Source organism: Silurus meridionalis, chromosome 14 (genome assembly GCF_014805685.1).
Source record: "Silurus meridionalis isolate SWU-2019-XX chromosome 14, ASM1480568v1, whole genome shotgun sequence".
In the NCBI taxonomy this organism is placed as follows: Eukaryota; Metazoa; Chordata; class Actinopteri; order Siluriformes; family Siluridae; genus Silurus; species Silurus meridionalis.
In genome coordinates this window covers 12,392,490-12,419,417 of record NC_060897.1, presented here as the reverse complement: position 1 = coordinate 12,419,417, position 26,928 = coordinate 12,392,490, and the positions used below count along the sequence as shown (strand labels likewise).

At 37.6% G+C, this 26,928-nt stretch overlaps 2 protein-coding genes across 2 annotated transcripts; both read left to right on the top strand.

The window, feature by feature from the left end:
- Positions 1–51: 51 nt before the first annotated feature.
- mfsd6l (major facilitator superfamily domain containing 6-like) lies at positions 52–3,858 on the top strand. The gene is made up of 2 exons (XM_046865735.1): positions 52–197; positions 1,780–3,858. Exon 2 carries the CDS (start codon positions 1,818–1,820, stop codon positions 3,510–3,512), a length of 1,695 nt encoding a protein of 564 aa, XP_046721691.1. The 5' UTR covers positions 52–197; positions 1,780–1,817; the 3' UTR covers positions 3,513–3,858.
- A 7,214-nt stretch (positions 3,859–11,072) lies between these two features.
- On the top strand, positions 11,073–26,659 carry zgc:171844 (uncharacterized protein LOC100151763 homolog). The gene is made up of 6 exons (XM_046865743.1): positions 11,073–11,330; positions 15,879–16,002; positions 19,563–19,636; positions 21,382–21,496; positions 24,745–24,815; positions 26,028–26,659. The coding sequence occupies exons 1-6, from the start codon at positions 11,252–11,254 to the stop codon at positions 26,144–26,146; spliced, it is 582 nt and encodes a 193-aa protein (XP_046721699.1). The 5' UTR covers positions 11,073–11,251; the 3' UTR covers positions 26,147–26,659.
- Positions 26,660–26,928: the final 269 nt, after the last annotated feature.

Below are 26,928 nucleotides of genomic sequence, written 5' to 3'. Positions count from 1 at the left end.
CTGTGATATGAGTGAAAACAGACAGGCGGCGCCAGTGAGTAAAAACGCCCCGAAAGGTAAGCAGCTCTCTCCGGATCCATTCCTGGTTCCCACTCGCTTTTAGACGGACTGAACCGACATTTTATACAAATCGGATACAGAGGATTTCCCCATACCTAAACAGCATGACTCCACTCCCCTGTTAGGAGACAGTAAAGGTAAATAATATATATATATATATATATATATATATATATATATATATATATATATATATATATATATATATATACTTTTTAATTATCATTATATCTCATGATGACGTGTCCAGCCACGCTGAAACAGGTGTACAGGTAACAGCGCAGGACACCAATCCGGCTCCTTCTGAAATAGTCTGGATAAAGTTTCGTGTTTGGAAGAAGTTGAATTATAGTGTATATTTTCATTACGGACACTTTTGCTTCTGACCAAATGTATTCCCTACACTTTTATACTATTATAAACCTTGTTTGTTTGTGTGGTGTGAACCGGTCTGTAAATACAGTTCCTGTATCAGTTCCGTAACCTGAGCTCCAGCACCTTCATTCCACATGGTGTAAATACGACACTCCTGTCTGCACCTAGTAGCCCATGTTCCATAAAACCCATGCGAAGATCTCAAATAAACAGTTAACAACTTTTATTAATGCTATGTGCTTTTAACACTGTAAAACAGCAGTCAGGTTCTATTTGAACAGAGACACAATGTAGTACATTTTTCACCACAGTGGAATAGAAACAGCAAATTGAATGCAGGCGTAAAAGTAACTGAGCAAACTACTAATGATTAAACATTTTTTTTTTTGAAATACTTGGACACAAATCATTTGCATTCAGTGACTGCCTAAAATCTGGAACCCATGTAGATGCTTTGGTTTTTACTGCATAAATATTGTTTGTCTTTCTGCCTACAGTGAGTGAAACACACTAGTTTAAGAAGGTTGCTTTTGGGTCAGTATGTGTCTGCATTGTGAAGCACCCTCCTATCAGTTTTATTCAGCATTTGAATGAAGTATAACTTTATGCACGTGAGAATTTATCCTGCTACTTCTATCAACACTCACATCATCAGTAATCACCAGTAATCACCAGTGACCCAGTTCCATTGGCAGCAATTATTATCTAAGCTATTAAACTGCTTATCAACTAAGTGTCCATATACTTGTGGACTTTTTTTGCTTTATGATTAGTTTGGAATTTACAAAGGTATCATTTATTTCAAGAGTTTAAAAAGTCTACACTTGAGTTGTCGTAGGACAAAAAAACAAAAACGTAAACAATTATTCAAAATGTGTACAAAAAAACAAAAAAAAACCATTTGTACACAGGACAAACCGAGACAAACTGGATAAGTTAAAGATTAATTGGTCGTAGGTAAAAGCTTGGGTAAAGCTACATTAATAACAATGCAAAAGCAAAACAATATACTTTTTTTATGTTATACTTTTGCACACTGACTTTAAATGGAAAAAATGGAAGCAGGAAGTATTTACTCAACTCTGACTCAAACTGCCTGGCCTAGTTTTTTATGGTTTCATAATTTGCTAATAAAGTGTAACACTACACATATAAAGTAAAATATAAAACATACAAACAAACAAAAAATGCATATGTGCATTATGGGGAAAGAGGAATCCTGCTTCAAGCATGTATGATTTGCAGTCATTTTTTGCCACTTCCTCTACACTTCCTCTCTTATTATCTTTTGTGTTTACTTAGTAAGTTACCTCCTCACTTACGTTTATTTTTTTCCATCCCCAGAGTTCTTATGACTGTTTGGTGTGACAGAGGTAACAGCCATGAAGAGAAGCAAGCAGTGGGACGTCAGAGGAGCGGTCGGCTTTGCGGCTTTTTTTCATTTCCTCTATTCTTGTGCCGTAGGCTGCCTTTTGCCCTTCCTGACCCTGTACTTCCGGCACCTCGGCCTCAATGCCGTCATGACAGGCACCATCATGTCTATTAAACACACAGTTGCTCTGGTGTGGAGGCCTCTGTCCTGCATCCTGGCCAGACGCAACAACAAACGGCGCGTCGTCATAACAGGGTCTCTCGTGTGTTCAGCAGCAGTTGTCTTAGCGCTCCTGCTCTTCCCGGCTACAGGAAAGAGCACAGAGAGCAGAAGCTGTAATATTAGTCAGCTGAATGCAGTACATGTGCTTAACTCAACTACTCTGAATCCCAAGACAACGCTACACAAATTCTCAACAAGAGCGCAAGAGTACAATATCACTGAATATGCACCTGCACCACTCAACATCTCATCGTCCCACAATAACCAGAGTACCACTGTGATCACCCCAAGCAGCCGAAATGACATCCAGGAATCAACCCATGTTCAGATGATTCCAGGTAGGAGGAGCATATCTTTAACCAAGCGTGAACAAAAGCAGCATGAGGTGGACAAGATTCAATATGAGTTCCTTGGAAGCTTGAAAGTCATGGACACACTGCATCAAATGTTTTTCCTGGTCATGATCATCATAATCCTATTGGAGATTCTGGCTGCTCCGTTGGTGTGGACATCTGACGATGGGCTGCACGAATACCTTGATTTTGTGGATGCCACTGAACGTTACAGGGCTGTTAAACCCTGGAGATTGTTAGGGGCTGCTGGTGGTATGGGATGCTCGGGTATTCTAGTAAGCTTTCTTTACTGTCTATTTGGAACAGCGTTGCATTTTTACTCATACGCCCTGCTGATGGTTCTGATGGTGCCTCTTGCTGCTTTGTTACCACTGTACCGGCACAAACGTGAACATGTTCCTGGGGCTGGTTTGAAGGCACTGCACCTGGTGCGAGGAGACTCGCAGGCACTGCTCTGTGCCATCACTGCTGTTGTTACCGGCATAGCAGGTTCTGCTGTATCTGACTTCCTCCTATGGCAGATGCAAGATCACAATGCTACAGAGCTTCAAATGGGTATTACTTTGGCTGTTGTACCTCTGTGCCAGGCGGCCTTTGCCCCATTGAATGGATGTTTAACTCGTCTCTTGAAATTCCATGGTCGGCTACTGCCTCTTGGTATCATGGGTCTTTTGCTGCAATGTCTCTCTTATTCCTTTATGAAGACTGCATGGACTGTACTTCCTGTTCAGGTGGTGGCTGGAATCAGTCTTGGTGCCCTCTGGTGGTCATTAGAAGCTCAATCCGCTGACATCGCCTCTCCAGGGACAGAGCTGGCAGTAAAAAGAGTGTTTGAAGCTCTTTATCTAGATCTTGGTGCTGGACTAGGCAGTTTAGTCAGTGGGTTTGTGGTACACAAGTTTGGGACTACGATCCTCTTCCAGGGTACAGCAGCAATGCTTGGAGTGTGGTGCATTTCTTTAGCTGTGCTGCAGTGGAGAATCCCTCGCCAGCGTCGGATAAATTACTCACGCCTGCTAGCAGCTGACGCCAGTGAAATGAGCGAATCAGAGTCGGAGCAGGACAATGACTGGTTGGAGAAAGCCATGGAACAGGACAAGGGGAACAATAATTGGAGGCGGCTGGATTAATATGCATAAAAATGAAAAAAATCCTTTCACAAATTTATGATGCCAAGAGACAAGCTGTCAAAGTGAGAGACATTGCAATGTGGAGAACTCTGAGTTTGTCACTTTGTTGAAATATTATACTTTGTTATATATTGTAATATTATACCAGCCTGAACAATACGATAATTATACAGGTCACTCAATCACAGTGGCTTTGCTTCTGTTGCTCAACTTGTCACAGCTGGACGCTTCAAAAGATACAACTTGTCTGAAATGCCATAATGCCAGTATGATTGTCCTAAATTACTCATTGTATAAAATTGTCAATCCATGTACTCAAAAGAAAAGTAAAGCTTACTTAACTGTTTCTTGTTTATTGCTTATTAAGGCACAAATTGCCTTTAACTATATTACATGTAAAATGCATTGAAGATATGCTGTCTCAAAAATAATTATTTCATTGACACAGAGAAGAAAGAGACTGAAGCGCTGTTGAATCCTCACTTCTAATGGGTCAGTAGTAGTTCTTAGCATTAGTACTGATAGCAAGGTTTCTATCTATTCTCACATTCTATATTGTTTATTCATCATTTTTATTATAACATACACACAGGGTTATTCTTTGGAATTATTGATATGGTGATATGAATTATTGATATGGTCTGATACTGATGATGGATAGTGTTTACTTTGTAACACTCAAAGGTAAAGCAGTGTCTCCAAGATGAAAAATGACAAAAAAATAAAAGAGGCTGGTGAGGACAAAAACTGTTTATAACTATAAAAATGTAAGAAGTAAGACTTCTTTAATAGCAAAAAAAAAAGGAGGTTGGGTCAATATTTGTAGCATATGAGGAGTATATATCTTTGGGGCATGCTGTTATTCAATTATTAAATTAATCAACAAACAGTATGATGTCATGCTTTTGTGGAGCTAACATAGAGTTTTGTTTGTTAACTGAATTTTGTCACAGAATTTAGATACGTGAATAAGAGCATCTGCACTAAGATGTAAATGAGTAATTTTGTACTCGTTTTTTGTTTTGTTTGTTGTTCTCTTCTCTATACACAGTGCCCTGTAGAACAAACAGAAATGAATACTTTCCTGTTTATGAAGTATAGAGTATAACATCACACTGCCTTCTCTTATTTGGTGAAATGGTTTGGCCATAAAACACCCTTTGCTTAAATCACACACACTGGTAATAATTTACATACATTACTCAGTAAAGTTCATTCATTGAAATTCTAATTTGACATGCTTGCCTATAAAGCTAAAGAGTTGAGCATGTGTGGTAGCATGGAAAAACCCTTCACATGGTAAAATTATTGTGTAGATATAATTCTGAAACCTATAAGCTTTTCTGAACCAATCATTTTCTCAAAAGTCTGGTTGACTACCAAAAGCTGAAAACACCTTACTATCATCTACTGTACAATAATAATCTAATCTACTTATGAAAAATCATTGTTAAAAAAAAAAGTACAAACAAAGGTTTGTAGACACCTGTCCATCACACCCATATGTACTTTGTGAACTAATTTACAAGATCATTTGTGAGATCAGGCCCTAGTTTTGAACAATGATGCTTCTCACACAGTTGGCATTCCAGGTCATCCCAGAGGTGTTCAGTAGAGTTGGGTTGCAGTCCATTTGATTTCTTCCACACTAAACTTGGCAAACCATTTTGCAGAGGGACCTTGCCATGCTAGAAAAGGTTTCCTATATTGTGTCTTTCTGACTTTATGGCACCAGAATTAACAAGGTTCACATATGGGGGTCATGGTTAGGTGTCCACAAATGTTATTGCTGATTATTATTATCTGAGTTTAAAGTCTTTTTAAAACCTTGTGTGCTTTTTGGTATTAGCACTCTTCTCTGTTTTGATGTAACAGGAGCATCACAGTTATTTTAACAGATAGTAAATCAGATAGAACAATTTGTCCAACGACTTGAATATTAAATCTTGAAATTTATTATGCTTTAGGCAGACTGACTGACTGTCTTTACTTCTGCATTTGTTAAGCTTTGGTAAAATCTTCCTAAAACACAATTTGTTTACAAATGTTTCATATTTTAAACAAACCATTGGAAGTATGCAATGAATGATAACTAGGATTCACAAAGATTTATACTTTATTATGCTAAGTTGGTTATTGAAAAATGGCACACAGAAGGATTTGAAAACACATTGTTTTTTTGCGTAAACGTACAAATAGACACCAAACCAAAAGGCACAGCAGAGCGAAATTTATCAATATATTCTTTAATTCATAGTATGTTCAAACACTAACATTAGTCTTATCAGTAAGCAATACATCTGTTTAGGCCATCTGAATAAACTATTTATGTTGTTATCTCTTGTAATGTTACTCACCAATAATAAAGTGCACAGATTAGTAGGACACACTGCACACTGGAAATGCTCATTTAATAATCTGGCATGGTATCATATCAGAACAGGCCAGGGTTCTTCCTGTTGATCCTTGGGAGCAGTGTTGGAGCACACTGGCACTACCACTTTAGTAAGATAAGAGCGCGATCAGCCTTCGAGAACACTGTACTAATATTTGCTCTCAGGGTAATGGGGCATGGTGAAATTTCCATAAACCATATTTGTGCACTCTGTCCAACTACTGAGCTGACAGTCTAGTTTCCTAACTTACTTTTAGTAGAACTTATTACACTGAATATAAAAAATAGCAATCTTAAGACTAAAATTAAAACCATTAAGAGCAATTGTGGCATTCTTGTACCACTGATTGTACAAAAACTGTAAATAATAAATATATAATATAGTGAATACATTTTCCATTTACTGAATAGACATTTGTTTCTCTAGTAAATGTGTGACTTCATAAAAAGTTTATAGAGAAATTCAAGAAATATTTTTAATGCCCAGCTGTAGACTGGATAAAATTGTCATTTTAATTAGACTTTTTATAGACTGTTGCTGCTGATGTGCTTGCCACATTGTGCACTCACCTCTGCAAACAATAGGTGAGGTTTTGGAAATGTGTCTTTGCTTTCTATGCTCAGCTCTTTGCATTGATCTCAGGGGACAAATGATTAGCAGAACCCCAAAACTGTTAAAAAAACAATTATGAAGCCAAAGTGTAATCAATCATTTCCATTGTGTGTGTGTGTGTGCGTGTGCGCGTGCGTGCGTGCGTGCGTGTGTGTGTGTTTTACACATTGATTTCTGGTTAACACCAGTTAGGCTTTAGAATATCCCACAGACATTTACAGATAGTGGCAAAATTTTTTATCTTTTTTACTTTCTGAGTAAAAGCAAAATGAAAAAACAAAAAGAACATAACATGGTTCATGTACATTACTTACATGCACTTTTAACAATGGACATTGTCTCAGAGCAGCTTTACAGAAATATAGAAAATAAAATTTCAAATTATAAGTTCATAAAACTCCCTAAAATGGTATGGGGTAGAAACCGTGAAAGGAACCAGACTCAAAAAGGAAAATTCAACCTGATCTAGGTGGCACCGAAGTTCCCCTTTGGGAACTCGAGCTGCGTCAACAATGCTTTGGGAACACCTTTGCATGACCACACTCTAAACCACGGGTGTAATCCCTCCAATGGAAAAGCGCGACATCACTGGCAGGGTGACGTCATGAACAGGAAGCTATGAAAGCACAAGCTGTGGAGACGGCTCTAGCTTCTGTTTGTTCAGGAAGCGCTCTGTATGTTTCTGTGTCTTCCCTTCGGGCAGGTAAGTACTGGTAAGGAGGTAAAACAAAAAAATGGATAATAGAAAAAGCAATCTTTTAGGCTATGTGTAGTTTATTTTGGGGTAGAGCACGCTTGGTCGGCTCTCGACGGAGCTGACTGCTCGCTCTGCTCCCAGAGAGAGCTTTTTGAGGAGAACTAGCCTTCCTTGCGGTTCTGGCCCCACTATTGCTGAGGCGGAGCGTCGGTTGAAGTCATGGGGTACGCAAATTGACCTGTCTGAGGGAGTGGAGATGGGCGTGTCCCCTTTTCCTTCCTTACCTGCCCAATCCAGCACCTTTTTTCCAGGGCTCAGAATCCTACTCTTTAGTCCAGAGCTCCCTTCACGATCAGGTTGTAAACCGCAAAATGGCGCCTGTTCACTATATGGTGTGAGATCCATCCATTAGTTTCAGCCAATGGCCTGGTTGGCCCAGTGCTGTTTGCCAAAGTTTTGTCTCCTTTCACCCAGGTTTACGTGTCTGCTATTGCGGCATACCATGCTCTGCTTGCTTAGAAGTCGCAAGTAAAAAAAAACATTGGTGACACACTTCCTCCATGGTACCTGAAGGCTAAGGCCTAGATTGCTTTTGTGGGATATGGCTGTAGTTTAGGAGGCCCTGTCCAAGCCTCCATTCAAACCTTTGCATGAGGTGCCCTTGCTGTCAAGACTGCTTTTCTACTGGCCATCTCATCTCCGAGGAGAGTTGGGGACCTTTAGGCCCTTTCTGTGGCCCCTTCATGTTTGAAGTTTACCCCAGGCATGGCCAGTGCCTTTCTTTACCCCAGACTAGGGTATGTTCCCGAAGTGCCCTCTGTTGCCCCACAACCAGTCATGCTCCAGACATTTTATTCTCCTCCCACTTAAGCCTCCGACCAGGAGAAGCTTAATCAGGTGTGTGTGAGCACTGGACACATACGTCCCGTGGAGGAAGTCGTACCAGCTGTTCATCTGCTACGATCCATATAAAAGGGGTCTTCCTGCGGACAAGCAGACCCTCAGTAGGTGAATTGTGGATGCTATCTCCTCCTCTTAGGAGTCCACTGGTCGTCTCACGCTTTTTCGTGTCAGAGCTCACACGACCTGGAGTGTAGCGGCCTCTAAGGCCCTGCCCTCTGGGGTCTCTCTCTAGGATGTTTGTAATGCTGTGGGCTGGTCCACCCAGCTTACCTTTGTCAGGTCTTTCAGCCTTGACCTTAGTGCCGATCCTGGCCCCTCTGTCCTTTGGTCTAGCTGTACTCATCCACACTGGGCAGGGACTGGTCAGTCTGGCAGTATTGTACACTCGTTCCCAAAACATATGTAACCCTGGTTCCCCGAGGGAACGAGACGATGCATATCGGTGCCACACTACCTGCATCCCTGCAAGCGCTTCCTTAACTTTCAATGTTAGCCCCATCTTCATGGCATATGCTTTTATAGCTTCCTGGTCATGATGTCACGCTTTTCCACTGGACAGATTACACACGTGGTTCAGAGAATGGCCACGCAGAGGTGTTCCCAAAGCATTGTTTGACGCAGCGTCTCGTTCCTTTTTGGAACCAAAATGTATTCAATTCATTATTTTCCTCAAAATTCTACAAACAATACGACATATTGACAACATGAAAGAAGTGTGTTTAAAATCTTTACAAATTTATTACAAATAAAAAACACAAAAAAAAATCACATAATATTCACAGCCTTTGCTTAATACTGTGTTGAAGCACCTTTGGCACCAATAACAGACAAAGTCTGTTTAAGTATGATGCTACAAGCTTGGCCCACCTATTTTTGGCCGGTTTCTCCCATTCTTTTTTGCTGAACCTCTCAAGATCCATTATGTTGTAAGGGGTGCATCGGTGCACAGCCATTTTCAGATCTCTCCAGAGTTGTTCAATTGGGTTGAAGTCTGGGCTCAGACAGAGTTGTCCTGTAGCCACATTTTTGTTGTCTTGGCTGTGTGCTTAGGGTTGTTGTCCTGTTAAAAGATGAACCGTGGCCCAGTCTGAGGTCCAGAGCACTCTGGAGCAGGTTTCATCAAAGATGTCTCTGTACATTAATCTTTTTCTCTCCCACAGCATGATGCTGCCACCACCATGCTTCTCTGTGTGGATAGTATTGGCCAGGTGATGAAAGACACCTTTGGGTGTCTTTTGGCAAACTCCTGGTGGACTGTCATGTGCCTTTTACTTAGGAGTGGCTTCTGTCTGGCCACTCCACAATACAGGCCTGATTAGTGGAGTGCTGCAGAGATAGTTGTTTTTCTGGAAGGTTCTCTTCTCTTCACAGAGAAACGCGAGAGCTCTTTCAGAGTGACCATCGGTTCTTGATCACGTCCCTGATTACTCAGTTTGGCCGGGCAGCCCACTCTAAGCAGACTGCTGGTGGTTCCACACTTCTTCCATTTGCATGATAGAGACCACTGTGCTCATTTGGACCTTTGATGCTGCCGAAATGTTTTTGTACCCTTCCCCAGATCTGTGCCTTGATACAATTCTGTCTCGGAGGTCTACAGACAATTCCTTGGATTTCCTTGGTTTGTGCTCTGACATGCACTGTTAACTGTGGGAATTTTATAGACAGGAGTGCGCCTTTCCAAATCATGTCCTATCAGCTGAATTTACCACAGGTGTACTCCAATCAAGTTGTAGAAACATGAAACATATCAAGGATCATCAGTGGCAACAGGATGCATGGCAAAGGCTGTGAATACTAAGGTACATGTGATTTTTTTCCTTTGTTTTTATATGTAATACATTTGCAAAGATTTCAAACACACTTCTTTCATGTTGTCATTATGGGGTATTGTTTGTAGAATTTTGAGGAAAATAATACATTTAATCCATTTTGAAATAAGGCTGTTACATAACAAAATGTGGAAAACATGAAGCGCTGTGAATACTTTCCAGATGCACTTAAGCAGCTGTTTAAAAATTATTCTTCACCATTATTATTATTCAATGCCTAAAACCCAAACAGGGACACACACAAAAAGCCAACAGGATTACAAAAAAAACGTGTTTTTCTTATATTAAAAGTGTTTTATGTTTGATTCAATAGAATTGTAATGGTATGGTGATTTTAACAATGCACACTCTCAGAAAGCAGCTTTAGAACAGCATTTACAATAAATTTATTCTCTAGATTCCCTGTGAGTGAATCAGAGTTGACAGGATCAACGAACACCCTGAGATCTGGGTGAAAACTGGAACTCATCCACTCCAGTTGCTAGTCAAACCGCACTGTGCTGAACGGATGTTTGTTATGAGAACCAAGATCTTCATGATTACAGCAGCAGTTTCTAAGTGTACAGTATTCTAAAATAAGTCTGAATATATTTGATGCCATAGTGAAACTTGAAGGTTGCACAAATTTTGCCAGTATTATATCATATATATTACCATATCATCTTTTAAAACCTTATGAAATGTTTTCGTGGTTTTGAGTTTAGGGTGCAAACATCTGCACTTTCAAGTCGAGATAAGACAGTGAGACAGTAAACACAGTGACACTGCAACACTGACCAGTACAGAGGATTTTTGTGGCTTTGCGGATGCAGCATGTTTTGTAGATGTCCATAATGGATGGTAGGAAGACTCTGATCTCCTCAGCCATACTTACTATCCGTTCTATGGTCTTGCTTTACAAAATAGTGCAATTCCCAAACCTGGCAGTGATGCAGCTGTTGAGGGTTCTCAGGATAATCCCACTGTAGAACGTTGTGAGGATGTGTGGTGGGAGTTGGGCCTTTCTCAGCTTTCTTACTTTCAAACTGTTCAAAGAATTAGTAGCCAGGAGTCACCATTTGCTCACAAGGTGGCGTTTTTCAATATTTTGAGCCCATTCAGTAGTTGTATTTTACACACACTCTCTCTCTCTCTCTCTCTCTCTCTAACACACGCACACGAGCACGCGCCCACTCACATTCATGCAAGCGAGTGTGATGTGCGTAAACAATTGCACGGATTGACGCTGTTCTCTAGAAGCGATCCTGCCTGAATGACAGAAGGCTGCTGAAGGTGTACATTAAGCGGAAGCGCTCCGGCACAATGCAGAAAGAGCGCAAATGTGGAAAGCTCTACGGCTCTTTGGAGAAAGTAGAGCCGAGAGAGGACGCGCACAGAACAGGTGAGCAACTGAAACTGTGCATCATGACAAGTGTGTGTGTGTGTGTGTGAGGAGGATACATGCTGATATCTCAGTAACTATGGTAAGTTGCAACCTATTGTTGAAGCAGCTGTCAATCTTGATAACCTTCGATCTGAATGCAAATAAGGTATTTGGTGTTTAAAAAATACAGTTCTTTTTTCTCCCTTGCATTTAGAGCTGTGTGCAATAGTTTGTCAGGAAACTGGGTTATTTGCATATATATACTGTCTAGGCATAACATTAAAACCACTGATAGGTGAATGAACAACATTGGTTATCTCATACTTGTCAAAGGGTCTCATATATATATATATATATATATATATATATATATATATGTATATGTATATGTATATACACACACAGCAAATGAACAGTCAGTTCTTAAATGATGTATTGAAGGCAGAATAAATGGGCAGGCATAAGGGGTGACTTTGACAAGGTCTGAATTGTGATACCTAAACAACTGGGTCAGATCATCTCCAAAGGTCTTGTGGAAAAGCCGGTTGTGGGACAAGGTCACAGACACACAAACCTCATTAGGGGAGTGCATGCGGAGTGAACGTCAGCTTGTTTCTTCTGAACTCCGCAGCACCAATTTCTGGAAGAAGTTAATTTGCTAGAAATACCTTAAAAGAATACCCTGTTCTGCTTAATGTTCTGTAAAACAAAATTAAACGAATAAAAATATATAGAATTAGTTTTAGTAATATTATAGTATATCGGAATCTTATGATTAGAAATATGAGGTCCATTTGACTATATTCAACACATTTTCTCATGCTAAGATGTTTTGTTTTTTTTACTGTGCTTGCAGGGTAGTTGGCTTATATCAAACCATCAACCCGAACATTATCCTGAGATCATTATTGTACACATACAAGAAAGAAAACATTTATATGATCAATTCACAGTCACAGTCAAGGAGATAAAAAAAAAATACCATTCGCATGCAGTATGTTTTACAACATGACATCATGATCGCAAATAAAATTGATATGATGAATGATTTGGAGTCAATTCCATGGTTAGGTTTCTTGACTTCATGTGAAATGATGAAACAAGTCAGAATTCAAAGGAATTTAAAGGGGAATCAATATGCAATTGAAAGGTGGGCTCAGTGAAATGTATTTCATTTTTGCTTTCCTCACATGCTAAATATTGTCAATAAAATATCTGCACATCAGAAAAAAAATCGGAGTATTTGGCTCTCTTAACAGGTCTCAAATTTACCAAATGCCAGGAAACTCAAGAAAAGAAAGTGTTTCTACTTGCTTGTCAATCATGGATGATTTAGAAACCTCTGTAGTGTTAAGATGTTCCAGCTTAGGCAGGTGATGGGCTGGCTTTAGAAGGAACACTGCTTGGAAATGCTGGTAATAATAGCTAATTATAATACTGTACATAAAAACAGAAGTGCACACAAATAAATAAGAAATGCATCACCACATTGATTAATTAAAGATGAAATTGGATGGGAAATGGAGGCTGGTCTCAGATGCTATTTCTCATGTCACGTTGTGGCCGGTTAACGAGGCAGCATGCACGCAGGAAGCAGTTCCTTCGCAAGGATCGGCCTTGATACCCAGCAGGAGGTGTTTGTTTTAACTGCAAATTATCTCTGAAAGACAGAGGCGGTGAGCCAAAGGGTGAATTTTGCTTGCAGAGGGAGGGTAAAAGAAAACAAGGCAAACCTACAGTATGTCAGCCAAGGAATCACAAAATATTACGAAATATACAGGGCTTTATGACTATTACCAGATACCTTATATATGATAAGAAGAAAACATCAGTATACTATATATAAAATCAGAAATCAAGTTATATTTTAAGGTGGGATATTCATTCTTCATGCTGTCTTTTACAAGAGAAATGTAATCAGTTTATCCATCAAAAAGACTTCTATTTTAGATCGTCTCTGTGTCTTTATTTTAGATGATCCATCATCATCATGTAGGTTATAAAGAAAAAGTACATGACGGACCAGTGTCATGAAATTATCTTTGTTCACACTGTCTGTTTATTGTCCTGTCCTTTTGCTATAGTTCATATAATATGACCCTGCTATACGTTTTCTGGAATTAATCCAGAAATAAAAACCTGACTGCTTTGAAAAGGTAGCATTCCAGCTTTTTTGTATGTGAAGTCTAACTAAATGTTTTATAATAAAACATAAAAAATAGATGCATGGTATGAGTTAGAATAAAAGAATGAAAACATTCCCACATTTACACACTCTTAAGTCCACAGAGGTCATGCAAGTGTGCGTGTGCATGTGTGTGTGTGTGTTTGTGAAGTGAATGCCTCTGTGATGAACAGCCCACTGTGCTTGTATCTCTCAGGTCCTATGACTCAGGCTGCATCGTTTCTGCAGCTCAGTCTTCTCAGCGTTCCGGTGATACACCTCTCATTTATGTTCCAAGTCAGAACGTTTTTACTCTGTTGTGCTCGTTTACTACACACGGTCCTTATGAAATCAAATTAATTAAAAAAATTATGGCATTTCCCTCCCGACTGTGCAGTGAATGTCAGGGAAAGGAATTACAGATAGCAAAGGAACAACTTTATACTGTAAATCGAGATGTACCCCATTGTTTTTATAAAGATAAAAACATTATCTTAAAGATTAAAACCCAGCATAGATTTTTTTTTCACGCAAATATACAGTGTGTTATTCACATGTTTTATCATGCTTCAATGTCTAAAGGGGAATTATTCACTCTAAAACACTTGCAAATTAGGATCATAGACTATTTTTACTCCACATATCTGTGCTGCTCTTTAAAGAGAGGGGTGTTGTTAAAGACAGAGGTGATGACGTGAGCCGAAGTGGCAGAGTGTGGAGTGGGCAGTGTGGAGGATGTGTTACACTGATAAGCAAAATGACAAAGAACGAAGGCTGAAAAAAAGTATACAAGAGGAATAAATATTTGATACCCACGCACATACACACAAACAATAAACTGACCAGTCATGGAATTTTGAAATAGATGGTGGTTGCTTATCTTTAATCATTTTAATATTAATAGTGTTTACAGTGTTGCTATTTATTTACATACTTTCTTCCCAGTGATATTGCTATAGATAAATAAAAATTTAAATGAGAAATACAGAGAGAAAGAAGGTAAAGAAACAGAGTGAGAGAGAGAGCAAGAGGCTTTGTCAAGCAGCAGGTGTAGGAGGACTTAAAGGTCTCATGTTTATAAAAAGCAAAATATTGGTCTTTGTTTGACTTGAAAAATTGCATTTATATTTACTGATCTAATTTATATAATGAATGATTTTTTTTTGTTCATGATTCCTCTGTGTAAGTTTTTAGTGAACTTTGGACAACAGAGCTCCTATTCACAATGTTTGTTGTGTAAAAAGATTTTTTAGTCAAATGTAGTATGAAACTAAATAAATAAAATTGTACGACAATAACGAACCTATTTTAATAATGTTACTATGTGCCCTGTTGCTTTCCTTCATTGGTAGATCTGTAATTAAATTGCTACTCAATGACTTGAATCTCAGATAAAACAAATGCAAACACACAAACACACAGCACGGTTCTGTGTCTTGTTTCAGTGAGGAGACTAGAGCTTTATATCTTCCTCCTTCATCCCTGTGTTCAATTATGGAGTGATAGCATATGCCAGAACCAGTGCTAATTTCCTTCTTGTTTCCGTGGAGATGGATTAAGGAGAAATGTCAGCCTGTTGGTGGAATTTCCCTGGTTCATAGTGCATGCAGATCTCACGGCTGCAAAATATGATTGATTTACTGATGGTTTAATTTGTGGTTTGTGGTTCTAGAGGGTACACAAGGGGAAATAAAGCACATTGGCCAACAAGGCTTTTTCTTCAACTGCTTCAAAAGGTATACGTTTTCTTCAGACATTGGTCTCCCAAATGAATGTAGGTTTTTCTGCCAGCCCAACTATCCTTCAGAAATCTTATTTACTGTATTTATATTTTACAGAATTGTCAGGAATCTCTTCTGTAAACCTCATAAACATTACATTTTAGGGGCTCTAACACTCCATGATTGAACGCACAGTGTAAAACGTATATTGTTTAAGTTCTAAATTCTGATTTACCGCAATCATAACGGCTGTAAAGATTTGCAGTATACGCATATGGCTGCATCATAATGATTCAGTATTAATCAATGTAGCCATTAAATACTGTATAAGCCATTGATGTATCCATGCATGGATGTTGTAATGCTTAGCAACCAAAGCGTAATGTGAAGTCCATTGTGTGGTGGGAAGATTGTTTACATAGAATCTTATTGAATCTTTTAATTGGATTTTATCATCTTATTTTTGTTGACACTTTATATAAGCAATTACCCAGAGCAAATACACTCATGATGAAGTAATATTAATTAGCTTAGAAAGAAATACAATATAAAACATTATTTAATTGTATCATATTCTATCGTATTCTATTATTGCATTAAATTGTATTGTAGTGTTTTCATGTACTGTGAAAGACATTTCGCTGTGTGGCCTTGCTCAATCCCTTAATTTCTCCCTACCAGATGAAGACGGCATCGTGTCTATGGCAGACTCCACCACCACTGTGGATGACATTGAGGGCGAGCTTTTCAAAATTGAGAGGATACGAGACGTGCTGGTGCGAAGAGAGTCTGAGCTGAGATACATGTGAGATACAAAATCATTGCTCCTCTTCATGAAAAAATGCAATAAAATACCTAATACAAAGACTGATTTGCTATTGACTCTACATTGGGCATTTTAATTAAATATTAATATATTATATATGTATATATTTATATACTGTATTTGCGTTTAAGCTTCTCTGGTCTGACTCAGTTATGACATGCTGCTGAAAGTGGAAAAAATCCACTAGTCTTCAGATATACTTCATAGTGCATACGCATTCATAGAGATGAGTCATAACTGACTTTTGAAAATGACAGGTGTTTCTAGGAGCAGAGAGAGAGAGAGAGAGAGAGAGAGAGAGAGAGAGAGAGAGAGGAGGGAAGAGCATTATGTGTTGAGACGGCTGAGAACAGCCACTTGAGAACATTTTGCAGTTCAGTTATTTAGCAAGGTAAACACTGTTAGTCAAGCTTGTCTACAGCTGTACATCAGTACACAACCTCTATTTGCATAAACAATCGCCTCAGCCACGGTATGTCACGTCATGTCTTATCAAAAAATTAGTATATTTCATTTACATCAAATTACATTAATATTTTTCCCTGTTTTTTGTATCAGGTTGGATTTAAGTGAAAGTGTTTAATCATGAACGTAAACAGAATAACCTCTATGGTGCGCTTCAGTGTAGAATTCAAACAGAAGTCTTGAAGTTGGGAGGGTGAGGCTTCCTTTTATCACCTCTTCCTGAAACACTTAAATTAGCACTATTCAAGTTTGCGGTGTAGAATTCAAGATATATTCATATTAAGTTCGTAATCTTGCGTACCAGTGTAGATTTATTAATTGCTAGAGACTCAAAGCACTTTTGTACGTCGATCTGGATAAGGGCGTCTGCTAAATGGCACAAATGTAAATGCAATGTAAATCACTGTTTATCAGTGAACATGATGGAAAGAGCTAGTGCAGGGAAAGGTGCACTGGCAGAAATTAGGTGTTGGACACACGCGGATAACTATACAGCTGAAAACCTGTAATTCCACTTGAGCTATTTGGCTATTTGTGGTAAGTACACACACACACACACACACACACACACACACACACACACACAAAGGAAAAAAAATATGTCACATAATTAACCACTAGAGAGAGAAAGATGTTGCCTCCACCTGTGTCAACCTGATGCACATTGCAGCAAATCAAGGAAAGGCAAGTGTGTTTTTATTGCCATTCCTCTACATGTAATTGCTATACAGCATATATATATATATATATATATATATATATATATATATATATATATATATATATATATATATATATATATATTTACTCCAGATGTGCTTGATGTTAAGTTGAAAGTGCGATAAGTGTTATGTGACCTTATATTGCTCCACATACATGATATTGTTACCATGGACACTACCGGTTTCATTCGAAAAATCTCTGTCTAGCAGGCAACATTTTTCTATTCCATTTGTGCACCCAAGGTCTGTCATGTTCACAAGGCAGCATGTTAACAGATGTCTTCTAACATCCCTTATCTGGTTAAGGTTGTAGACAACGTCAAACTGATCCTTCTTGAAAAAGGACTGATTACAGCCAATGAACTGATAATCCCATGTTTAGCTTACAGAAGTCACTCTCTCTGGAATGCTAAAATGTTTCCATGGTTACAACTGATCATTCTTACCTGTGATTAAGGCCTCATTAGTGATATTTTCCTTTCCTTTTTAGATCAGATATTGTCTTGGGTATAAGATCCTTACGTGTGTATGTTTATATTTTTGGTTTGCTCCTTTTTTTTTCTTCCAAATTTGGACTTTCAGTAAACCTTGCATCTCCCCAAGAAAATGCGTATATTATTATATAACTTGTCCAAGGAGTTCTGTGCTCGCCAGCAAACCTCCCAGGAGATCCTTGTTTTTAGACCTTGTCTTCTTCTCTTTAGGAGCTTTTTCTTCTGCAGTGCCCTTGAGATATCATGCCCCTTTCATGAAGATTTGATGTATTTTTAACTAAGCTTTAGACTGAAATGGCTGTGGTCCTGTGAATCCAGATCAGTAAGACAAAATATTACATTCCAATATTGAAGCCCAATATTATACATTTTTTAAATATTTGAGATTCTAAAACACTTTCTCTGTGTGCCAAACCCCTGTGCACCAAGCACGCTCCATGGTTTACATGGGTTGAGGTGGAAAATCTTAAATGGAATACATCAACCCTATTTTACACCTTTGGGATGAATTGGAACTCAGACTTCACCTCAGCTTTCCTCACCTTACACACCCACTTTACTAAAGTTCTTCCACAACCATACTCCCAGAAGAGTGGAGGTTATGATAACAGCAAATGGAAACTAAATGGGAAATGGGATGTTCAAAAGCACATAAAAATCTTATGGTGTCCACACACTTTTGTCCATATAATGTGTATCGATAATTCAAACAGACAGATAGATAGGTCGATTGATTCATAGAATAATATGCTTTTTATATGTGGCAACCTATAATTGGATAAATAATAATTTTACAGTAAAGAAGACAGTAAACAAACAGTACTGTAGTGGACTTTAATGGATTTCATTTCAGCAGGATAAATACGAAATGGTCCCTATGACTTAAAACTATGAAATATGCAGCATATTCTAAATTAAAGAGATTTTGTGTGTGTTTCAGTCTCACAATAAAATTATCATCCTGGTAAACAAAGAAAAACAGAGTTTTGTTGATGCTCCTGATACTTCTAAGGAATTCAAGAAAATATTCAATTACAAACTGTTTGTTTCTTGTGTGTGTGTGTGTGTGTGTGTGTGTGTGTGTGTGTGTGTGTGTGTGTGTGTGTGTGTGTGTGTGTGCTTGTTCTTGTCCTTGACCCTTGAACTTAAATGACAGGCCAAATATAAGAGCTGATATGAGAGTGGGAAGATGCTCAGTCATCATCAAAATAAGACCATGGAAGGTTAGATTTATTTTAGAAAATAAAGCCGCTGATCAGATCATACAGCTCATAGAATAATCTCAAACACTCATAATACCGTCATCTGCACCAAAGTGATTGAAATGGAGCATTTTCTTATTGTTTTCTGGTTTTCTCATGACACAATAAACCAAAGTTGGGTACAACAAAGCACATAATGGAAGATACACTAAGTTTGAGGTATTTTCAGATAGGTAATACACAGTATATGGGCAGCACAGTAGGGCAGCTTGTAGCATTGCTTATATACAGCTTCAGGGTACCTGGGCTAGTCATATTATTTATATATTATTAATACCTAGCTTTTGTTACCATCCGTGTGTTTTGTATAGTTTCCCTATGTTAGTATTGTTTTCCTTCAGGTGATTTGGTTTCCTCCCTCCTACGCTACTACATGCCAAGGTGGACTACTGTAGCTACTTTAAGTATTTGTGAATGAGCATGCAAACGTCTTTTATCATTTATTTCTTGAGAATGGTACAGAACAGTTTTAAAGCAAATCTGCATAACATAAAGATGCTAGAAAAATGAATCATAATTTATCATTTTAATTTCTGTATGGTTTTAAACAATATGTCTGTCATTCCTTCTCCTTTGCTTTGTACCAATTTCTTCAGGATGGATGATATTCAGCTATGTAAAGAGATCACAAGGCTTAAAAAAGAACTGCAGAAATTAGTTTCGATCCCAGGTAGGCCCCACAAAACCAATATATTACATTAATGTACACGTTATTTAGCTGTTGCATTTTTTTTTTTGTGCACAAGCGCATTGTCATGCTGGAATATGTTGGTCCCCTAGTTCAAGTGAACTTAATGCTATGTCTTTAGCCTACAATTGTGTGCCTTCAAATTTGTATTTACAGTTTAAGGAAGAAACACATTTTGTTAAAAAAATCAGGGGTCCCAATACTTTTCATATAGTACATATACAGTGATCAGGCATAACTCTATGACAACTGATCAGCTATAACATTATAGCCACCTGCCCAATTGTGTGTTGGTAACCCTTTTGCTGCCAAAACAGTGCTGACTGGTCGAGCATTAACAACATTCACTTCTTCAGTAATTTGAACTACAGGAGCTCATCTGTTAGATCGTTTCACACGAGCCAGCATTCATTTCCCACATGCATCACTGAGCCTTGGCTGCCCATGACCCTGTTGCCAGCTCACCGCTGTTCCTTCCTTGGACCACTTTTGATAAATTGTGACCACTGCAGACCAGGAACACCCCACAAGAGCTGCGGTTTTGTAAATGCTCTGACCAAGTCGTATAGCCTTCACAATTAAGCTCTTGTTAAACTCTCTCAAATCCGTACGCTTGCCCATTTTTCCTGCTTCTTACACATTAACTTTGAGTACAAAATGTTTTATTGCTGCCTAATATATCCCACCCACTAATAAAGAGATGATGCCATGATGAAAAGATAATCAGTGTTATTCACTTCACCGGTCATAATGTTCTAATGTCATTTGTTATGCCTGATCAGTGTAAACTGTATATGTATATGTATATCTTAATGTCTTTCCTTAATAACTATGAGGCTAGAAAAATTGTATTTATTTTTTATTAACATTTACTGGCTTTCTAGTACCTTAACAGGATAACTTAACAGGATAATTAAGGCTAATTGGTAATATTTATACGAATATATTTGTAGTTTTATACATTTATTTCTCAATGTTTTCCTGAACAGGACATTTCTAGAGGATCTTGATTCTCTATCCAAGCATGAAATCTTAACCTACTACAGTATAATTTGTGCATGTGCACTTCTTTCTTCATCATCCTAAAAACATCAATACATTAAGCATACAAAATATAGATTGTGTATAAGGCCTCAGTGACACACAATTACAATTGTAGGTCTGATGAAGGTTACATAAGACAGTACTGTACATTTTGCAAGTTTCTCTCCACAAGTTTCTTCTTGCAAGCCTTTTAAACAGCTTGCTGTTATGTAACTTGAAACTCAATAACTGTAGAATTTTGCTTATTAGTCCAATTTTGGTATTTTTCCAACTGTTCCAGACATATGAAATGTTTTGTTTATGTTCCTTATTTTTATCTTCCTGTCTATTTTTTCTTTCCATTAAATGACTTGAATGTGCCAAAAGCATGTACGTTTATTTCCATAATAACGCTACAAGAATATTCAACGTTCAAATACAAATAGAAGACAAATAAAGAAAAGTTAATAAAGAATGAAGAATAAAAATGATTGTTTGTTTGTAATGAATTACAGTCAAGGTATCTGTTCTGTAGGTGTTATAGCAAACAAGCTCACATTTAAGTAAACTTAAAAATCATTAAAAACTTAAATCCAAATAGCTATATGGTTATAATTGTAAAACGTAAAAAGCTTTGTGATTGTATAACAGATCGAAAATTCTATAAGATCATAGCTTACTTATTAGAATTTATGTTTTGCTAGATAAAGACAAGTCCAGTGAAGACCGGCAGCGTGAGGAGATGCTGCTGCAGCAGATCCACAAGCTGGTGGAGACTCGAGACTATCTGGTGGATGATGTGGAGTTTGAGAGGCTAAGGTTAGTGCTTTTAAACTTAGCTACTTTGTGTCTGCATAAACAAGCCTTCACAGTCAAGCCAATGGTCTACACCTTTAGATAGCATGCTTGCCTGTCTTTTAGCTTGAAAGCTGAATTGGAAGACGAGTTTGAGGCCAGGTCTGTGACATCTGTGCCCTCTGTGGCATTGCAACCGAGTTGCTGTCCAATCAGTTGTTATATGTATAAAAAACCTTCACTGTTTCACACCTTCATACATGTCCCTCTCTTGTATTTTCACATCAAGGGCTGACAGTTTTACTGTGGCTCTGGATCAGGTGAAGTAACACTGTTTAATAGATGGAAAGGGTGAAGGAGGTGATAGATGGCAAGGCAGATTGGAAGCCAAAAAATAAAGAAAATAGAATGATTTTCTGTGATAAAACTGTAAGTTAGTAGGGCTTATGAACTAGCAAAATATATTTCATTGTATAACAAATAACTGGAAAATAGGATTCCTGACTGTTATTATATGCAACATTTTACAGTTGATTCTATGCCAGTAATTTGATTGACAAGCTGTCCAAGAGTGTCTATATTTAGTAGAAACCTATGCTTCTCTGTGTTCAATAAATACAATTCTACTTTCTGGTAGCATGTTAGCTAATATAACAACTACACAACTTTCATGAATGTAATTTTCACTTAAATATGAAAGCTCATTAAATGATGATGAATGGGGAAAACAGAAGCCAGACAGAAACATAAGAACACTTTTAACAGGAATGTATAAATTGATTTGAGCTAGCTAAGCAGCTAACCAACTGGCTATAGTGACTGTAGCTTCTTTAAGATCTATTTCCACTAATAGAGAAACAATTAACAAACATTTGACCTTATTTTGTCCTAAAAGGCAGTTTCTTGCAATTCATTTATATATTTAATTTTGTTTATAGAGCTCACACTCACACTGTGACACATTTAGAAAATGGCTATGGTAGCTTTTTAAGAGGCTCCAGATCACACTTTCAGAGCCACTGGCATTTTCTGATAACGACCAGTCCACAAAACAGTGTAGAATTTTGTGTACTGACAATGGCAGAATGAACCTGACACAGGCATCATCTGCCACTTGGTTTTCATTTATGTTTACTGCACATTTATATTTTATACTTGGTATTTTCTGTGAAAAAGAAAAAAAATCCACTATAAAGAGTTTGATTATTTCTGAAATGTCACATACACATATCATACGAAGTGAAAACAAACACCGTGAACTGACTGAAAGTGAGGCTTAAGGAATAAAGAGCAAAAGCCCAGAGTGCTTTAGACTGGCAGTGGCTGGTCAGCAAATCTCCTTCTATCTCTGTTTTGACTGGAAATGTACTAAATTATTCAGGGACATGATGCATCTGGAGGTCAGAGTATCACTCACAATGTAAATATTTGGTAGTCTTGGTAAAGTTTTCATCTGCCTAAAATTAATAGTAAGAGATAACCAGGACCAGAGGGTATTTATAATCAGATGCTAGTTCACTTAAGGATCTACACTATTAATAGATCATTTTGCTTTACACTCATGAATATCCTACTGATTACCTGATTATATTTCCTTTTGTAACTGTATATAGCTTTTTCTAATCTACTGCTATCTAAAACCTATAGTGTAAAGTATGTTATGTTTAGTGGGAAAAACAGGACTAGCCAAGATCAATTCCCTTTCAAGGTCAAGCTCTTGTTTGAGTAGTTAGCTTAATTTGTGCAGTGCACCAACAATTAGGCCATATTTTCTAGAAGACAAAACTGTTGACTTTCAGAAGAAAAAACAACGCCACATATGTAAATTTGAGAACTGGTAGACAAACAACTGATGCTGTAGTTTTGCTGCAGGGAAGCCCATTGGGTTAAGCTACAAAGAACGAATAGTCTAGCTCCTCACCACTGACAGTAATGTAATCATTGCGGTTCTTCAAATAAAATATTTATTTTCTGCTAATTTCATGCTTTGATTTATCATTAACTTGGTGTATCTATTACAAAAATATGAACTTATGGTTAACTCTCATCTCATATGAATCATAATGTGTCATGAAATGTATAAAAAAAAACATCTACACAGCGGAGCACTCTCATTGTAAGCCAGATAGGCAGCAGCATCTGCAATTGCAAAGGAAGTCATGACTGCAATCATGTCATGTCTGTCCTGAATAGCAAGCACAGTAAACACAAACAACAAGCTTCCCATTAGACAGCTTTTTTGTTCAAACCACACACAAAAAAATGAGCTATTTGGGCAAAAACAGATGCTAGAGGAAATAACTTTGTTTTTGTTCATTACACCTGCAACTGCTGCACACGAGCCTTCTTAGTCACTACTGAGGAAGTGATATGGATGTGTTTAGACTTTTGTGCAATGTATAATTTTCCTCCTCCCTCACCCTAAATTTGACCAATTCTCAGGTATCTTCTATTAAACAACAGCCAGCAACAAGGGGAGAATGAAGAAAGGATGTGCTTATAGTAGCCGTAAAGTGACGTTTTAAACTGCTTATGCTGCTTCACAGGATAAGGTTACATACTTAGATGAAAATGCTATCTCCACTATCTCCACATACAGGTGCTCACAGATGCTCGTGAGTGTTACTGTGATTAATAGGTGAAAAAGTATAAAGTCATCCATTTTGAGCACTGCCCATTTTTTTCACTTGAACTTCTGATCTCTGTTAAAAGGGAGAATGCTTTTCTGTTGTACATCTGGAGCCTGCCTTATGGCTTTCAATCCAAACCACAATTAAAACCAGTGGTTTATGCCCAAATGGGTATGATATTCTGATATTGGGCCCTGTATCCATCCCAGCGATATGTTACATTGATTTTTTTTTTTTATAGTATGAAATGTCAAAGGAAACATTGTTACATTGAAAAAGAAATGTTTATATCAAATAAGAAAAACTGCAAATTAAAATGGAAAGCTGTTAGCTTTGCTGTTTGCTCTTTTCTGCTGTCATGTAAAAGAGCTGGGTGGCAAAGAGCAAGAGAGATGAGGTGAAAGAGATGCCAGAATCTTTCAATCATCACCCTCTCCTGTCAGCTGTAAAGGAAGCACAAATGATTGCTTTGGACTTGAGTATAATTTACATATGTGAATATATGCAGAAGATAACCATGTCTAAAGCTTCAAAACGATTCGGGATTTGTTTACTTCCTTCTTCTAGCCATCTTGTTATTTGTGTGCATTTGTCATCAAGACAGCTTGCTTTATTCAAACACATCATTCTGCCTTTGCACAGGGAGCAAGAGGAGGACAAAGAGATGGCCGAGTTCTTACGAGCAAAATTTCCTTCAAGCTCTACTAAGAAAAGTAGGTATTTAAGGGTAATAATAATGATTTGTGTTCATAATGCAGAACTAAGATAAGTTGCTAAGTTGCTTAAGCACTAATTACAAAACATTGGCCTTCCCCAAACCACTTTGATCGTTTAATATTTTATATCATAAAAAATACCCCATTTTCCAACTGTACAAGATTATAAGGTGGTATTCAAAATTATAAATATATATATATATGAAATTATATTATTCATATAAATAGATGACTTGATTTTAATGCACAGTGCACCAGTGTTCTGGAATGGTACTGGAGAGACGAGCACCATTATTGCCAAAAGATATTCCCTCTGCTGGTGTTTTGATGGTGGTGATGGAGAGCGCTGTCAACACTTTGGTCTAAAAATCTCTCATAGTGTTTAATTAGGTTGAAATCTGGTGACAGGGAGAGCCAAAGTGTAAGATTTACATCACTTTCATCATCATCAAACCATTTAATGAGGCCTTTGAGCCTTGTTGAAGAGGATGAGGTTACCCTGGAAGAGAGCATTGCTGTCAGGATAAAAACTTTTCATTACAGGACAAAAGTGATTGGCCAGAATGGCTTTGTATTGCTTTACAGGGATGTTTTTTTATTATAATTATTATGCTACTTTTTTGTATATTAGCATTCACAAGAGGCCATTTATCATCATGCAATGTAGATCATGTCACATGCTTATCAAAGTCTCTTGAAAAATACTTTGAAGCTAAACCTTTACTGTAGCACATATTGATTCTGGGGATATCAGAGAAGGTCAAAAATACTGAATTCTGTTAATAAATATATTTTCTATGCCTTTCTGTGTAAGATTGTGATGCAGACAGTGCTTTAACCTTTTTAATTATTTCTGCTGAAGTCCATTCACAGATTAATATACAGTCATAAAATTAATGTGCTTTGGTACTTGGTAGACCTTTTAGAATCTTATCATGCAGTAGGAGTATCACTGTATTGTTCATTCGTGGTCTTGTTTGCCACAAAAGTGCAAAAATCACATAAAACCTAAAATAAAATGTGACTATTATAGGATTCTTTTAAAGAAAAACTGATTTCTGAAGGTTTTTATACCAAACACAGAGAAGATAATTATTCATTGTATTTTCATTTGTATGAATTGTATTATATTCTCTCTCTCTCTCTCTCTCTCTCTCTCTCTCTTGCTCTCTCTCTCTCTTTCTCTTTCTCTTGCTCACTCTCAAACAGGTTCCACTCAGAAAAGAAGAATGACCTCTAGGGCCCAGCAGGTTTCCTCTCCAAAAGTGACCAAGGCTGGCCTTACCCTGCTTAAAGAATGCTGCGGTTTCACCTGTTCTGTCATGTAGAATAAGAAACAATAACTACAAGAATGGGAAAAGAACTGAGATTCATCAAAGCTAAAAAAAAAAAAAAAAAAAAAAAGTCCATCAAAGCTATGGATAAAGAAAACTGTATATGTAAGCATGAGCCGTTTTACACAGCAGTATATTTTATGAGGTACTGAGCACTAGTCTCATTACTGCCATGCAAATTGTGGAAGTTATTTTTTAAATCAACAATGCGATAAACATTATGCAATGTGCTGCAAATCGATTTATTGTACTTGTGCAGTAGTGTGTCTCTGTCTTCTCTCTGCTGTGTGAAGTGTGTGGACTTTAATTTAAACTCTTCAGTAATCAATATTTTTATGAACAGTATTTTGTCTTTGTGAAAAGAAAAAAAAACAGATGTCTGAACTGCATCCGCTACTAAGTTGCAAGCTTGGTGTACTTGCAATGTTGTGCCACAGAATACAACTCGATTTTAACTCAGCTTTAACCATTAACATGCATTTTGCCAGAGAGAGAGAGACAGAGAGAGAGAGATGGGGTGTTTTATATATATATATATATATATATATATATATATATATATATATATATATATATATATATAATTCCATATAGAATCAGAGAAAATAGGACAAATGTATGGACAGAACACTGGGAAGATCTATGCACAATCCGCAAAAAGATCATATTAGTGTGCTGTTTATCTGCTACATGACTGTTCAGATTGAATGCTTTAGAAGATTTTTCTGATCTAAAGCATCACTATGCTAGAAAACTGGGATGTCAGATAACACACT